General features: G+C 46.8%; 1 protein-coding gene across 1 annotated transcript in view; it reads left to right on the top strand.

The window, feature by feature from the left end:
- Positions 1-18,164, top strand: part of miga1 (mitoguardin 1) — a 133,239-nt gene that overhangs the window by 22,294 nt on the left and 92,781 nt on the right. Inside the window, exons 4-7 of the mRNA XM_070886539.1 lie at positions 3,189-3,319; positions 6,877-7,006; positions 7,525-7,661; positions 16,286-16,409. Of these exons, the coding sequence (XP_070742640.1) occupies positions 3,189-3,319; positions 6,877-7,006; positions 7,525-7,661; positions 16,286-16,409 (522 nt within the window). The remainder of the gene's footprint in view (positions 1-3,188; positions 3,320-6,876; positions 7,007-7,524; positions 7,662-16,285; positions 16,410-18,164) is intronic.

Raw genomic sequence — 18,164 nt, 5'->3', positions numbered from 1 at the left:
TTGGGATTCATGCACAAGGACCCCCAGGTCCCTCTGCACCTCAGCATGTTGTAATTTCTCCCCATTCAAATAATATTCCCTTTTACTGTTTTTTTTCCCCAAGGTGGATGACCTCACACTTTCCGACATTGTATTCCATCTGCCAAACCTTAGCCCATTCGCTTAACCTATCCAAATCTCTTTGCAGCCTCTCTGTGTCCTCTACACAACTCACTTTCCCACTAATCTTTGTGTCATCTGCAAATTTTGTTACACTACACTCTGTCCCCTCTTCCAGGTCATCTATGTATATTGTAAACAGTTGTGGTCCCAGCACCGATCCCTGTGGCACACCACTAACCACCGATTTCCAACCCGAAAAGGACCCATTTATCCTGACTCTCTGCTTTCTGTTCGCCAGCCAATTCTCTATCCATGCTAATACATTTCCTCTGACTCCGCGTACCTCTATCTTCTGCAGTAACCTTTTGTGTGGCACCTTATCGAATGCCTTTTGGAAATCTAAATACACCACATCCATTGGTACACCTCTATCCACCATGCTCGTTATATCCTCAAAGAATTCCAGTAAATTAGTTAAACATGATTTCCCCTTCATGAATCCATGCTGCGTCTGCCTGATTGCACTATTCCTATCTAGATGTCCCGCTATTTCTTCCTTAATGATAGTTTCAAGCATTTTCCCCACTACAGATGTTAAACTAACCGGCTTATAATTACCTGCCTTTTGTCTGCCCCCTTTTTTAAACAGAGGCGTTACATTAGCTGCTTTCCAATCCGCTGGCACCTCCCCAGAGTCCAGAGAATTTTGGTAGATTATAACGAATGCATCTGCTATAACTTCCGCCATCTCTTTTAATACCCTGGGATGCATTTCATCAGGACCAGGGGACTTGTCTACCTTGAGTCCCATTAGCCTGTCCAGCACTACCCCCCTAGTGATAGTGATTGTCTCAAGGTCCTCCCTTCCCACATTCCTATGACCAGCAATTTTTGGCATGGTTTTTGTGTCTTCCACTGTGCATAACAAAGCAAAATAATTGTTTAAGGTCTCAGCCATTTCCACATTTCCCATTATTAAATCCCCCTTCTCATCTTCTAAGGGACCAACATTTACTTTAGTCACTCTTTTCCGTTTTATATATCTGTAAAAGCTTTTACTATCTGTTTTTATGTTTTGCGCAAGTTTACCTTCGAAATCTATCTTTCCTTTCTTTATTGCTTTCTTAGTCATTCTTTGCTGTTGTTTAAAATTTTCCCAATCCTCTAGCTTCCCACTAACCTTGGCCACCTTATACGCATTGGTCTATATAAATACAAGTTGTTGTTGTTTGGTAGAAGAAATAAATAACTTGCATTTATATAGTGCCTTTCACGACTTCAAGGAGTCCCATATGCTTTATAGCCCATGAAGTAATTTCTGAAGTATAGTCACTGTTGTACTGTAGGAAATACAGCAGCCAGTTTGCGCATAGCAAGATCCCACAATCAGCAATGTGATAATGACCAGATAGGAACATGAGAACAGGAGTAGGCCATTAAGCCTCTCGAGCCTGTTCCGCCCTTCAATGAGATCATGGCTGATCTGTGACCTAACTCCATATACCCACCTTTGGCCCATATCCCTTAATAACTATGGTTAACAAAAACCTATCAATTTCTGATTTAAAACTAACAATTGATCCAGCAACAATTGCCATTTGCTGAAGAGAGTTCCAAACTTCTACCGCCTTTTGCCTGAAGAATTTTTTCCTAATTTCACTCCTGAAAGGTCTGGCTTTAATTTTTAGACTGCCCCCTAGTCCCAGAATCCCCAACCAGCGGAAATAGTTTCTATCTATCTACCCTATTTATTCCCCTTAATATCTTGTAAACTTCGATCAGATCACTCTTTAACCTTCTAGATTCTGGGGAATACAACCCTAAATTATGTAACCTCACCTCGTAACTTAACCCTTGGAGTCCGGGTATCATTCTGGTAATCTGTTTTAGTGATTTCGGTTGAGTGATAAATATCAGCCAGAACACAGGGAGGACTCCCCTGCTCTTCTTTGAAATACTGGCATGGGATTTTTTACGTCCACCTGAGAGGGCAGACGGAGCCTTGGTTTAACATCTCATCCTAAAGACGGCACCTCCGACAATGCAGCACTCCCTCAGTCCTGCTTTGGAGTGTCAGCTTAGATTTTGTACTCAAATCTCTGGAGTGGGTCTTGAACCCACGACGATTTTAAAGGCAAGAGTGATACCATAGAACCACGGCTTACTCGGGAAGTGATGTGGCAGGTTAAAAGGCTGTACAGCAGAGTGACATTGCAGGGAAGGATGAGCTGTAATCCTAAGGGGTGGAAGTTTAGCGTCAGTTGTACAGAGTCTTGGTTAGGGCCCCTCTGGCAGACTGCTCAGTTCTGGGCATTGCACCTCAGGAAGAATATATTATCTTTGGAGGGGGTGCAGTGCAGATTCACCAAAACGATACTGGCGCTTAAAGGGTTAAATTATGAGAACAGGTTGCATAAACCAGGGTTTAGAAGGTTGATCTAATTGAGATCTTTAAAATGTCTCAACAACATTTGCAAGGCTAGGTCAAGGTGGCTGTTCACAAATCTAGTGCCTCACCAGTCTTCAATCAATTCTCTTTGGATAACTCAGACTAGTTTGCTCCTTTAACAAGTGCTATCATGTGCACAAAGGCAGCTACGTGTCTGAGCATAGGTAGTGTGAATCAGCCTTGGCTCAGTTGGTAGCACTCTCACCTTTGAGTCAGAGGTTTGTGGGTTCACAATCCCACTCCATAATCTAAGCTGAGCACTGTCGGAGGTGCTGTCTTTCGGATGTTAATACGAGGCCCTGTCTGCCCTCTCAGGTGGGCATAAAAATCCCATGGCACTATTTTGCTGAGAAGGGCAGGGGATTCTCCCCCCCGGTGTCCAGGCCAATATTTATACCTCAACCAACATCACTAAAAACAGATGATCTGTTTGTACTGTTTGCTGTGTTCAGATTTGAGCTGCCGCGTTTCTTACATTACAACAATGATTACACTTGGGATGTGCTGAGGCGTGAAAGGTGGGGTATAAATGCAAGTTCTTTCTTTCAAACTGTGAAAGTAAATCGGAAAGTCAGCAGGGTAAAGCAAAAAAATACATTTGTGACTATCGTCCTGCCGTTGTGATTTGCGTTCATAGGTTCGAGTTGTGCTAGCAGTCGACAAAATCTGAGCCTCTCCTTGCAATCGAAGGGATCGCACTCGTATAACATGTACGCATCTGCGGGGCTGATCAGCAAGTACTCTGGCTCAGTGCAGAGCCTGGCCTCGGTAAGTAGTTGACGAGCAACAAGCCAAGTCTCCGGAGGTTTAGGCAAGCCACTGGTTAAAGCCGAGAGGCTCCTTTCTGTTTGGCGCCCCTTCCTCATAAAAATAAGTAATCTGTACCTCAAATGCAACTTCAAATCAGATAAAAACACATTTCATAAAACCTTGGAAATAGCTCAGTATTTTAATGGGGATAACATTAACAGCTGCCAATGATACAAGTTCCCAGAGGATTGAAAGTGGTGTAATTGTGATTTGGTACAGCTCCCCTCCCCCGCTGCATGTTTTCAACCTCTGTTGCTGCTCACTGGTCCACATACTTTATGGCTGGCCCCTCAATGTCCGACAAGCCCGCAAAAACGAGACAACTATTGGGAAAGACCGGGGCTCTTTCCTCCGGAAAAGAGAACACTAAGAGGAGGCCGGATAGTGGTCTTTGAAATTCTGAAAAGGGGTTCGCTAGAGTGGATGTGGAGAGATTGTTTCCACTTGTGGGTGAGCAGAGAAAAAGGGGGCATAAATATACGAAAGCTACAATAGACCAAATAAAGAATTGAGGAGCGATAACTTTTCACAGGGAGTGGGGAGAACGTGGAACTTGCTGCCACACAGAGCGGTTAAAGCAGATAACATTGGTGCGTTTAAAAGGAGGTTTTATGCACGTGAGGGAGAAGTGAATGGAGGGGTACAACTCGGTGTCAACCTTTAGTTATACAGCACCTTTAATTTAGTAAGACACCCCAGGGCACTTTACAGGAGTGTAATCAGACAAATTTTGACATCGAGCCACATAAGGCGATATTAGGACAGGTGACAAAAGCTTGGTCAAAGTGGTAGGTTTTAAGGAGTGTCTTAAAGGAAGAGAGAGACAGAGGCGGAGAGGTTTCAGGAGGACATTTCTGGAGCTTAGGGCCAAGGCAGCTGAAGGCACGGCTACCAATGGTGGAGCGATTAAAATCGGGGATGCGCAAGAGGCCAGAACTGGAGGAGCGCAGAGATCTTGGAGGGTTGTTGGGATGGAGGAGGTTACAGAGATAGGGAGGGCCGAGTTTCTTGGAAGGATTTGAAAACAAGGATGAGAATTTCAAAATCGAGGTGTTGCAGGACCGGGAGCCAATGTAGGTCAGCGAGTGCAGGGTGGGAAGCGTTAATTAGAGTGGGAGGAGGCTGGTGTGGAACACAAACACCGGAACGGATCAGTTGGGCGAAAAGCCCTGTTTCTGTGTTGTAGATTCTATGCAACAATCCAGAGCTGGAGCTCTCTCAGGTTTATAACAATATAAACTCTTTGGATGTCTTGGTCAGTTGCCAGGTGTAATATATTTGCTTCATGGGTTCTTTGCTGAAGAATTCATAGCAACACATTGTTGGTTTATTAACAACAACTTATGTTCTTATGTTCTTATGTAACTTGTATTTATATAGCACCGTTAATGTAGTGAAACGTCCCAACGCGCTTCACAAGAGTGTTATGAGATAAAACAAATTGACAGCATTCACACTGCACATTACCAGTTCATCCACTAGGCTCACAACTGCATACCTCACCGTGGATGACCTAGACCCAACTGATTGGGGTTTTATTGAGGCTTGTGAACATCATTGACTGGCTAAGCTGCTCACAATGCAACAGCTCTACAACTATTTTAATTGTAATTTTAAATCAAGTGCCTCCTTTTAAGGACACTAGTACCCACAAATTTCGAAATAAAACTTTAAAGGAAACTTAGTTCAAATTAAAATTTGGTTGCCGGGGATGATGAGGCACTCCAGTCTCTCTGATGCCCACCTCTTGCGGAAGGCTGTGAGCGTACTGTTAGACACCGCATGCTCCAACTCCAGGGACACTGTGGCCCAGATGTGACCGCGGAAGAGAGGCAGGCAGTCGAACTGAACGACCCCCTCGACCGCCCGCTGCCTGGACTGGTTAATGGCCACCTTGGCCAGGCCCAGGAGCAACAACATCTCTACAACTCTTTTGGGGGGGGGGGGGACAAAATAAACATTAGATCGAGTGCCCCCCGATCTGGGGGACACTCCAGACACTTTTAACTGCACTCTTTTAAAAAAAAATTTTTTTTTTTTTTGTGGTTTTTTTTTGTGATTTTTTTTTTGGGGCATTAAAATCATATATTTTACAAGTGCCCCCATAAAAGGGAAGGGGGACACTAAAACCGGCAATTAAAACAAATTAAACTTGAAAACATATAAAATCAAATTAAAATTTGGTTGCCGGGGGTAACGATGCACTCCAGTCCGTCCAGCGCCCACCTCTCGCGGAAAGCCGCGAGCGTACCGGTGGACACCGCGTGCTCCATCTCCAGGGACACCTTGGCCCGGATGTAAGAGCGGAAGAGAGGCAGGCAGTCAGGCTGAACGACCCCCTCGACCGCCCGCTGCCTGGACTGGTTAATGGCCACCTTGGCCAGGCCCAGGAGCAACAACATCTCTACAACTCTTTTGGGGGGGGAACAAAATAAACATTAGATCAAGTGCCCCCCCCGATCTGGGGGACACTCCATACACTTAACTGCCCTCTTTTTTTTATATTTTTTGTTTTTTTTTGTGGTTTTTTTTGTGATTTTTTTGGGGCATTAAAACCATATAATTTACAAGTGCCCCCTATAAAAGGGGAGGGGGGACACTAAAACCCGGCAATTAAAACAAATGAAACTTTAAAACATAAAATCAAATTAAAATTTGGTTGCCGGGGATGATGATGCACTCCAGTCCCTCCAGCGCCCACCTCTCGCGGAAGGCCGTGAGCGTACCGGTGGACACCGCGTGCTCCATCTCTAAGGACACCCTGGACCGGATGTAGGCGCGGAAGAGAGTTCAGGCAGTCGGGCTGAACGACCGCCCGCTGCCTGGACTGGTTAATGGCCACCTTGGCCAGGCCCAGGAGCAACAACATCTCTACAAACCTGTGAGCATCCTCACAGGTGCATACATTACACCAGGCTTATGAACTGATCGCCAACATGTTCCTCCTTCTCTTCCTCCTTTTCATATTCGCCACTGAATCCCCTCCCCCATTTATCCTCAGCCCGCTGACTCTCCACTTCATCCACCAACAGGATGTTCGAACAAAGTCCAAAGTGAGTGGCCCTGGGCTGTTCGAGTGGCACAGGAGGCAGCCAGCTCGAAGGAGGCTGACGGGGAACGCCACGAACAGTGCCCAGGGGAAATGACAATTAGAAATAGGAAGGAAATCGATTGTGCTTCTGAGCCTGAAATTGTGAGACCCTGCTCCCGGCGAGTCCCATTTCACGGGTACGAAAGTCTTAGTGCCTCCAAATTTTCAAAGAGCGAGCGAACTGGCATTTATATCTCACCTTGCGTGAGATCCTAAAATGCCAATGAGTTGCTTATTTTTCAAGTGTAGTCACTGTTATTTTGAGGTAAACGCGGCAGCCAATCTGGGCGCATCAAGGTCTCACAAACAACAGTGAGATAAGTGACCACTTGATCTCTTTCTCTTGGTGTTGATTGAGGGAGGCATGTTGCATTTTTTAACGTTAAAGTGATTGAAACCATCGTTCACTTGTTTTTGTACCCAGGTCCGGAGTGTGAATTCCTCCCACAGCTGTGTATGTGTTGCGTCTAACTTGTGGGACAAGGTCGATAAAGAAAATGAAATCAACCTGGTTAATGTGCCGGTGACTACTCCTGAAAACTTATATCTGATGGGTATGTGATGGGGGAACACAATGGAGACTTGTAAATGCCTGACTGAGTGATCTAAAGGAAGAAAGAAATTGCCTTTATATAGCGCCCTTCACAACATCCTGAAGTGCTTCACAACAACTGAAGTACCTTTGAAGTATAGTCACTGTTGTAGTGTAGGAAAGGCAACAGCCAATTTTCATACAGCAAGATCCCGCCAACAGCAATGTGAAAATGACCAGATAATCTGTTTTAGTGATGTTGGTCAAGGGATAACTATTGGCCAGGACACTGCTGAGAGAACGCCCCTGCTCTTCTTTGAATAGTGCCATGTTGTCGTTTACATTCACCTGAGACAGCAGACGAGGCCTCAGTTTAACGTCTCATCCGAAAGATGGCACCTCCACCAATGAAAGGCGCTATATAAATGCAAGTTCTTTCTTTTCGCTCTTCAATATTGGCAGCGTTTATTTTAATCTGTGCGCGGCTTGTGCCAGTAACGAAGATGTTGCTGTTCCTCTCTGACTCGCACCCCTGTGCAGGTATGGAACTGTTTGAGGAGGCACTCCAGCGATGGGAGCAGGCTTTGACTTTCCGCAGCAGGCAGGCGGAGGATGAGGCGAATTGCACCGCTGTCAAGCTGGGGGCAGGAGATGCAATTGCGGAAGAAACGGTGGAGGTAAGATTTAGCCAAGAGAAGACGACATAAAACATTGACGGAGCACTGAGCAATCCCGGGTAACACAGCAATGGGGAATGTTACACAGGATTACATAGAATATACAGCGCAGAAAAAGGCCATTCGGCCCGACCAGTCCATGCTGGTGTTTATGCTCCACTCGAGCCTCCTCCCGTCTTTCCTCATCTAAATCTATCAGCATAACCCTCTATTCCCCTCTCCCTCATATGCTTATCGAGCCTCCCCTTAAATGCATCATCCTCCCCTTAAATATTGGAGCAAGATAGTGTCAAGAAAGAATTTGGATTTACAATAGCGCCTTTTACAAACTAATGAAGAACTTTTGAAGTGTAGTCACTGTTATAATGTAGGAAATGCGGCAGCCAATTTGCGCACAGCAAGGTCCCACAAACAGTAATGTGAAAATGACCGGATAATCTGTTTTTAGTGATGTTAGTTGAGGGATAAATATTAGCCAGGACTTCTTTCAAATAGTGCCATGGGATCTTGTACGTCCACCCGTCTCATCCAAAAGACGGCACCTCTGACAGTGCAGCGTTCCCTCGGTATGGCACTGGAGTGTCAACCTAGATTATGTGTTCAAGTCTCTGGAGTGGGACTTGAACCCACAACCTCCTGACTCAGGCGAGAGTGCTACCAAGTGCCACTGAGCCACGGCTGACACCTTTTTAAATCCGAAGCTGACAGTAAATATTTAAGACTCTTTCTGGGGCACGAACTTAGTGAAGTTCTAATTTTGAATCTGTCATGTTTACACTTTTTGTAAATAATAGAGCATGGAACAACTAGCATTATAATATTTGCTAATGATGCAAAGCTCTGTGGAGAGATAATGAAGGGCAGATTTGGAACAGGAAGAAGGAAACATATACAATGAATGGGGCCCATGAGCAAGAATGGAAAAGAGCACTTAGTTACAATTACCGGCTGTTCATTGAATCAGTTATCAACAAGGCTGATCAGGGCATATGTTTATAAGTCAAAATAGGTTATTTTAACCCTGAATAGCCTGTTTATTAAGGCTGTGTCTCGAATATTGTATGCAGTGCCCTGACCTCATAAGCCAATTAAGTACTTTTAATAAAAACAGAAAATGCTGGAAATACTCTGTGGGTCAGGCAGCATCAGTGGAGCGAGAAACAGAGTTAACGTTTCAGGCCGATGACCTTTTGTCGGACCTCATTACACTTTAAGTACTTTTAATGTGTAGTCACTATTGTAATATAGGAAATGTGGCTGCCAAGTTGCGCACAGCAAGATCCCACAAATAGCAATGAGATTAATGACCAGTTAATCTGTTTGTAGTAATGTTGGGGGCAGGGGGCGGGGGGGGTGGGTGGGTGGGTAGGGGGTGGGTGGGTGGGGGAAGCGAAATTGCCCTGCGCCTTGACTGGGGGCGATAGCCATCTGGGGCCAGGATTTTCTGCACTGGCGCAGAAGTCCCGCCCTCGCTGCGGAATTGCCCTTACCGCCCCTCAAAGGAAGCGGCCCCCATTCTCGCGCAGAGGGGAGGGCCGCTGCGCACACTGCAGGGCCTCCGATGGCCTCCACTCAGCCAGCAGGGCAGCATGCGACCGGGCCTGCAGCTCGGCACCCAGGACGGAGTGCCAGGCTGCACGATGGCGGCCCGGACCACGCGAGAGCCGCCATCGTCGAGTCGACTCGCGAGTCGGCAGGCGACAAAAAGATGGCGGCCCAGGGCGCTGGCACCCTCCCCTTTAAGACCCGCCCCCGAGAGTGGATGTCGCCCAGCTTCGCGGCTCACGGGGCAATTTCCCCCCCCCCCCCCCCCGCGGAGCGTTAAGGGGTTGGCGAGGGGTGGGGAGGGGGTCGCCGTGTGTGGCGATGATGTCATCGCCGGTTGCGCGGTGGCCCGGGGCACTAACAACGGTGCTGCCGTGCCAGTATCTTCACAAACTCCCGGCCAATTTCCCAGCGCCCACCCTCCCCCCCACCCTCCCCGCCTCCCCTGGGCGAAAAGTCTTCTCTGCCCCCACCCCCCGGAGGCTATAAAAACAGTCAATTCCACCCCCTTGGTGTTAAGAGAGAGCCAACATAGAAACATAGAAACATAGAAAATAGGTGCAGGAGTAGGCCATTCGGCCCTTCTAGCCTGCACCGCCATTCAATGAGTTCATGGCTGAACATTCAACTTCAGTATCCCATTCCTGCTTTCTCGCCATACCCCTTGATCCCCCTAGCAGTAAGGACCTCATCTAACTCCTTTTTGAATATATTTAGTGAATTGGCCTCAACAACTTTCTGTGGTAGAGAATTCCACAGGTTCACCACTCTCTGGGTGAAGAAGTTCCTCCGCATCTCGGTCCTAAATGGCTTACCCCTTATCCTTAGACTGTGACCCCTGGTTCTGGACTTCCCCAACATTTATAATGAATTTATAAAATGTGAGTCAAGTCTAATGAACCGAGTAGAATTTTTTAATGAGATAACTAAAGTGCAAGATAAAGGAGTTTATGGATGTTATTTATATAGACTTCCAAAATGCATTCGATAAGGTTCCACACAAGCGACTGCTAGCCAAAATGAGAATGGAGTTGGAGGCAATCTATTGGCTTGGGTAGGGATTTGGTTAGGAGGTAGGAGGCAGAGAGTAGGGTAAGTTCTTCAGTTGGCAGGATGTGACCAGTGGTGTCCCCCAGGGATCTGTTCTGGGTACCTCGGCTTTTCACGGTATTTATCAGTGACTTAGATGAAGGAATAGAGAGCTGCATATCCACATTTGGTGATATTGCTAAGTTAGGTGGCACCGAATGGTGCCGATTTTCAGCACCTCACCGCCCGTTGTCGCCGACTGCCGCCCACTCCCACCGACAGCCCTCCTGCAGATCCGCCCAGTGACACTTTCTGGGGCGGCCTGGAGCGGGGGCGGGAGGGGAGAGCCGCCGGGAACCGCCCGCTGACGTCAGCGGGCGGCCGAGTGGCGCAGCTGAGCTCCCGCCCGCCGAGCTCCCAGATTCCTGCGGGCGGGAGTTTGCGGCACTCGACGGCAGAGCGGGGGGTGGGCCGCTGGCTGCAGGCTGCTCTGTCCCCGACGGTAAGTCTAAAGAACCTGCAAAAAAAAAAGGCAAGTGAACATTTTAAAACATTTTTTCAACAGCGACTTACCGGCGTGGGGTCCCCTGAAGGTCTTCAGATAGTTTTTGTATTTTTTATTTGTGATTTTTATTTTCAGGTTTTCGACCCTCCGTGGGCCCGACCGACTCCATCCTCGGCGGCACTTGGGCGGCAAGCGCCTCTGCTGCCGAGAATGAGACCTCCCGCCCGCTGTCGCCCAGATTGGCGGCGTACGTCTTCCATTTGCCGCCCGCCGACCTTCGAGGGACCTTCTTCATGAATATCCCGCCCAAAGTACCGTCCGGTATCTCGGCGGCCATCGGCGGCACTTTGGGCAGCACTTGGGCCGGTGGAGGACCTTGCTGAAAATCGGCCCCTAAGTAGTGTAAATGGGAGAAGAAAGTTACAAATGGACATTGATAGTTTAGGTGGCTGGGCAAAACTTCGGCAGGAGGCGTTCCGTGTGGGGAAATGTGAGGTCACCCACTTTGGACCGAGGAAAGATAGATCAGAGTATTTCCTAAATGGTGAAAAGCTAGGAACTGTGCAAGAGCAAAGAGATTTAAGGGTCCAAGTACAGAGATCACTGAAATGTAAAAAGGCTAATGGAATGTTAGCCTTTATAACAGAGGGCTAGAGTATAGAAATATAGAAACATAGAAAATAGGTGCAGGAGTAGGCCATTTGGCCCTTCGAGCCTGCACTGCCATTCAATAAGATCATAGCTGATCATTCCCTCAGTACCCCTTTCCTGCTTTCTCTCCATACCCCTTGATCCCCTTACCCACAAGGGCCATATCTAACTCCCTCTTAAATATATCCATTGAACTGGCATCAACAACTCTCTGCGGCAGGGAATTCCACAGGTTAACAACTCTTTGAGCGAAGAAGTTTCTCCTCATTTCAGTCCTAAATGGCCTACCCTTTATCCTAAGACTATGTCCCCTGGTTCTGGACTTCCCCAACATCGGGAACATTCTTCCCACATCTAACCTGTCCAGTCCCATCAGAATCTTACACGTTTCTATGAGATCCCCTCTCATCCTTCTAAACTCCAGTGAATAAAGGCCCAGTTGATCCAGTTTCTCCTCATATGACAGAGCAGCCGTCCCTGGAATCAGTCTGGTGAACCTTCGCTGCACTCCCTCAATAGCAAGAATGTCCTTCCTCAGATTAGGAGACCAAAACTGAACACAATATTCCAGGTGAGGCCTCACTAGGGCTCTGTACAACTGCAGTAAGACCTCCCTGCTCCTATACTCAAATCCACTAGCTATGAAGGCCAACATACCATTTGCCGCCTTCACCGCCTGCTGTACCTGCATGCCAACTTTCAATGACTGATGAACCATGCCACCCAGGTCTCGTGGCACCTCCCCTTTTCCTAATCTGCCGCCATTCAGATAATATTCTGCCTTCGTGTTTTTGCCCCCAAAATGGATAACCTCACCTTTATCCACATTATACTGCATCTGCCATGTATTTGCCCACTCATCTAACCTGTCCAAGTCACCCTGTAGCCTCTTAGTGTCCTCCTCACAGCCCACACCGCCACCCAGTTTAGTGTGATCAATAAACTTGGAGATATTACACTCAATTCCTTCATTAAATCGTTAATGTATATTGTAAAGAGCTGGGGTCCCAGCACTGAGCCCTGCGGCACTCCACTAGTCACTGCCTGCCATTCTGTAAAGGACCCGTTTACCCCGTTTATAAAGGGGTGGAAGTTTTGCTGTAGGCTTACGAAGCGCTGGTTAGACCACATCTTGAGTACTGTGTACAGTTCTGGCCACCGCACCTTGGGATATATTGGCCTTGGAAGGAGTGCAGTGTAGATTCAGCAGAATGTTACCAGGGCTTCAAGGGTTAGATTATCAGGAGAGATTACCTTAAACTAGGCTTGTATTCCCTGGAATATAAAAGGTTAAGTGGCGATTTGATTAAGTGTGCAAAACTGTGGCAGATGGAATTTAATGTGGGGAAGCGTAAGTGGGGTAGCAAGCGTGGAAAAGAGCACTTAGATACAATTACCAGGTGTTCATTGAATCAGTTACCAACATGGTTCAATTTCAAATTCAGTTGTATGGTGAGGAAGTTGGATCTCAAACCAATGTTAAGCTTAAATAAAGGAGACGACAAAAGTATGAAGGCAGAGTTGGCTAAAGTGGACTGGGAAAATAGGTTAAAGTATGAGACGGTTGATGAGCAGTGGCAGACATTTAAGGAGATATTTCATAACTCGCAACAAAAATGTATCCCAATGAAAAGGAAAGACTGTAAGAGAAGGGATAACCATCCGTGGCTAACTAAGGAAATAAGGGATGGTATCAAATTGAAAACAAAGGCATACAATGTGGCCAAGACTAGTGGGAGGCCAGAGGATTGAAAAACTTTTAAAAGCCAGCAAAGAATGACTAAAAAAATAATAAAGAAAGGGAAGATAGATTATGAAAGCTAACTAGCACGAAATATAAAAACAGATAGCAAGAGTTTCTACAGGTACATTAAAAGGAAAACAGTAGCTAAAGTAAATGTTGGTCCCCTAGAGGATGAGACTGGGGAATTAATAATGGAGAACAGGGAAATGGCAGAGATGTTGAACAAATATTTTGTATCGGTCTTCATGGAAGGAGGCACTAACAACATCCCAATAGTGGATTATCAAGGGCCTATAGGGAGGGAGGAACTTAATATGATCACTATCACTAATGAAGTAGTACTCAGTAAAATAATGGGACTAAAGGTGGATCAACTGGGCTTGTATTCACTGGAGTTCAGAAGAATGAGAGGGGACCTCATAGAAACGTTTAAAATTCTGACGGGGTTAGACAGGTTAGATGCAGGAAGAATGTTCCCAATGTTGGGGAAGTCCAGAACCAGGGGTCACAGTCTAAGGATAAGGGGTAAGCCATTTAGGACCGAGATGAGGAGAGACTTCTTCACCCAGAGAGTGGTGAACCTGTGGAATTCTCTGCCACAGAAAGTTGTTGAGGCCAATTCACTAAATATATTCAAAAGGGAGTTAGATGAAGTCCTTACTACTCGGGGGATCAAGGGGTATGGCGAGAAAGCAGGAATGGGGTACTGAAGTTTCATGTTCAGCCATGAACTCATTGAATGGCAGTGCAGGCTAGAAGGGCCGAATGGCCTACTCTTGCACCTATTTTCTATGTATCTATGTATCTAAGTCCCCTGGATCTAATGGCTTACATCTTAGGGTCTTAAAAGAAGTGGCTGCAGAGATAGTGGATGCATTGGTTGTAATCTACCAAAATTCCCTGGCTTCTGGGGAGGTACCAGCGGATTGGAAAACTGCAAATGTAACACCCCTATTTTAAAAAGGAGCCAGATAGGAAGCAGGAAACTATAGACCAGTTAACCTAACATCTGTTGTTGGGAAAATGCTGGAGTCCATTATTAAGGAAGCAGTAGCGGGACATTTGGAAAAGCATGATTCAATCAAGCAGAGTCAGCATGGTTTTATGAAAGGGAAATCATGTTTGACAAATTTGCTGGTGTTCTGTGAGGATTTAATGAGCAGGGTGTATAAAGGGGAACCAGTGGATGTGGTGTATTTGGATTTCAGGAAGGCATTCGATAAGGCCACATAAAAGATTACTGCACAAGATAAAAACTCACGGGGTTGGGGGTAATATATTAGCATGGATAGAGGATTGGCTAACTAACAGAAAACAGAGAGTCATGATCAATGGGTCATTTTCCGGTTGGCAAACTAACTAGTGGGGTGCCCCAGGGATCGGTGCTGGGTCCTCAACTATTTACAATCTATATTAATGACTTGGATGAAGGGACCGAGTGTAATGTAGCCAAGTTTGCTGATGATACAAAGATGGGTGGGAAAGCAAATTGTGAGAAAGACACAAAAAATGTGCAAAGGGATATAGACAGGCTAAGTAAATGGGCAAAAATTTTGCAGATGGAATATAATGTGGGAAAATGTGAGGTTATCCACTTTGGCAGAAAAAATAAAAAGGCAAATTATAATTTAAATGGAGAAAAATTGCAAAGTGCTGCAGTACAGAGGGACCTGGGGGTTCTTGTGCATGAAACACAAAAAGTTAGTATGCAGGTACAGCAAGTAATCAGGAAGGCAAATTAATTGTTGGCCTTTATTGCAAGGGGGATAGAATATAAAAGCAGAGAAGTCTTACTACAACTGTACAGGGTATTGGAGAGGCCACACCTAGAGTACTGCGTACAGTTTTGGTCTCTGTATTTAAGGAAGGATATACTTGCATTGGAGGCTGTTCAGAGAAGGTTCAGTTGGTTGATTTCAGAGATGAGGGGGTTGACTTATGAAGATAGGTTGAGCAGGTTGGGCCTATACACATTGGAGTTCAAAAGAATGAGAGGTGATCTTATTGAAACATATAAGATAATGAGGGGGCTCGACAAGGTGAATGCAGAGAGGATGTTTCCACTTATCATGGAAACTAAAACTAGGGGACATTGGGGCCGAACTTGGTGAACTCACCGCCGACTGCCATCGAGTTTTCTGGATGGTCTCCCCTCCGGGCGAGTTTGGAGGAGGCCTCCCGCCAGCGGGGAGGGAAGACCACTAGGAACCGCCCGCTGACATCCGCTGGCGCGCAACTCAAGTAACTGTCCTCCCGCCCCCCCCGAGCTGCCAGTTTGGTCCGGGCAGGAGTCCGCTGTGGCAGGGGGAAGGACCGTCACGTGGAGGCAGGTCTAACCTCAAGGGTAAGTAAGAAGACCTGCAAAAAAAGGTTAGTGAACTTCTTTTATTTCTTTTTTTCCCAGCGATTCAGGAGGATGGGGTCCCCTGAAGGTTTTCCAGTGGGTTTTTTTATTCTTTGAAAATTTTGATTTTATATGTTCCCCCCTCCCTGGGACTCAATCCTCGGCAGTACTTTGCCGAGGATTGCATTTGCCGCTGAGATTGGGAGGTCCCGCCAGCTGCCGCCCAGATTCGAGGCGTAAGTCGTTTTTTTGCCGCCGGGCGGTCTTTCCCGGTCTTTTCCACGAAACTCCTGCCCAAAGTACCGTCAGGTATCTCAGTGGTCCTTTGGACGGAACTTAGCTTCCACAAGTTCGGGGCTATAGTTTCAGAATAGGGGCCGCCCATTTAAAACTGAGATTAGGAGGAATTTCTTCTCTCAGAGGGTTGTAAATCTGTGGAATTCTCTGCCCCAGAGAGCTGTGGCGACTGGGTTATTGAATAGATTTAAGGCGGAGATAGACAGATTTTTGAACGATAAGGCAATAAAGGGTTATGGGGAGCGGGCAGGGAAGTGGAGCCGAGTCCATGATCAGATCAGCCACGATCTTATTAAATGGCGGAGCAGGCTCGAGGGGCCAAATGGCCTACTCCTACCTCTATTTCTTATGTTCTTATATGTTGAGAAGTTAAAACAAGTCTGGAGTGGGACTTGAACCCACGACCTTCTACATGCTGCCATTAAATAATCTGACTTATTGGGCACATTCTAAAAGCCCAGCATTATCTGATTGTGGGTATTGAAACCATCTCTTCTTGCCCCCAATAGGACATCATTAGTGCGGAATTCATACACAAGTTGGAGTCATTGCTTCAGAGGGCTTATCGTCTGCAGGAAGAGTTTGAGGCCACTCTGGGCGTATCTGACCCAGCTTCTCTCGCAAATGACATTGGTGAGTCTGTGCTCGTGTAGCCAATTTGTAGAACCCACTGCCTGTCTGTGGAATTGTGAATGTGCTAAATCTCTATTCCAATTCTCTCCTGGCCGGCCTCCCATCTTCCACCCTCCGTAAGCTCAAACGCATCCAAACCTTTGCTGCCTGTACCACAACTCGCGCCAAATCCTGTTCACCCATCTTCCCCGTGCTCGCTGACCTACACTGACTCCTGGTCCAACAACGCCTCGTTTTGAAAATTCTCATCCTTATCTTCAAATCCCTCCATGGACTCGCTCCTCCCTATCTCTGTAACCTCCTCCAGCCCTACAATACTGCGAGATCTTGGCGCTCCTCCAATTCTGGCCTCTTGCGTATCCACGATTCTCATCGTCCCAACATTGGCGGCCGTGACAGCAGCTGCCTGGGCCCTGAGCTCTGGAATTACCTGGATAAACCTCTGCGCCGCTCTACCTCGCCTTATTTAAGTCGCTGCTTAAAACTTCCCTCTTTAGCCAAGCATTTGGCCACCTGTCCCAATATCTCCTTATGTGGCTCGTGTGTGATCACGCTCCTCAGAAGCGCCTCGGCACGTTTTACTACATTGAAGGCACTATATAAATACAAGTTGTTGCTTGGAAACTTGGCAACGAGATATGACAAAACTGTCCAAAGCTTTCACTCGATGACCTTTGTGAAACACACAGTGGGATGGTCTATGAAATATCATCATCATTCACAGCCTGCACTTTTGATAATTGAATGTATCTATTCACTCCCCCCATCGAGGCAAGTGACTCCTCCAAGTCACTTCCCCAGCATTCAGTGGTTTGCTTCAGTGGTTTGCTTTGTATTGTATCTTCCCTCCCCCCTCCCCCCCCCCCCCCCCCCCCCACCCAACCACCCTCCATCCCCCTCCCCCCTGACCCACCCGCACCCTGCACTCTCCTGAAGGCAGTAGTTTGTACTGAAGTACAGTTGCTCCACTACCCCATGCTTGTCATCAGCCTTCAGTACTGTACTGAGGGAGTGCTGCACTGTTGGAGGTGCCGCCTTTCGGATGCGACGTTAAACTGAGCCCCGTCTGCCCTCTCAGCTGGACGTAAAAATTATCAATCCCACGGCACTATTTCGAAGAAGAGAGAGCAGGGCCATTCTCCCCCGTGTTCGGGCCAATATTTATCCCTCAACCAACATTACCGCAGATGACGGATATCCAAAATATTAACCGAAAATGCTGGAAATACTCTGCAGATCAGGCAGCAGCTATGGAAAGAGAAACAGAGTTAACGTTTCAAGACTATGACCTTTCACCCAAACAGATGATCTGGTCATTTATTCATTGCTGTTTGTGGCACCTTGCTGTGCGCAAATTGGCTCCACAGGAATAGACGAAAAGGAGTGGGCCATTCAGCCCCTCGAGCATGCTGCTTCACACAATTAAATCATGGCCGAACTGTATCTTAACTCCATTTAGCCGCCTTTGGTTCCGTAACCATTAATGCCCTTGCCTGACAAAAATCTGCCAATCTCAGTTTTGAAATTATTAATTGACCCTCAGCCTCAACAGCTTTTTGGGGGAGAGAGCTTCAGATTTTCAACAGTGACTTTACTTCAAATGTGTTTCATTGGCTGTAAAGCACCTTGAGGTGGTGAAAGGCGCTACGGAAATGCAAGTTCTTCCTTTCTTTTCTTTTTCTTTAATCAGTTTATTGAGGAAACGGTCTACAACTCACCAGAGGGCAGCAGTGACCCCCTCTGGCTGCACTGATC

This window comes from Pristiophorus japonicus, chromosome 8 (genome assembly GCF_044704955.1).
Source record: "Pristiophorus japonicus isolate sPriJap1 chromosome 8, sPriJap1.hap1, whole genome shotgun sequence".
NCBI lineage: Eukaryota > Metazoa > Chordata > Chondrichthyes > Pristiophoridae > Pristiophorus > Pristiophorus japonicus.
The sequence above is the reverse complement of the archived record's forward strand: the minus strand, read 5'-3'. Positions and strand labels throughout refer to the sequence as shown.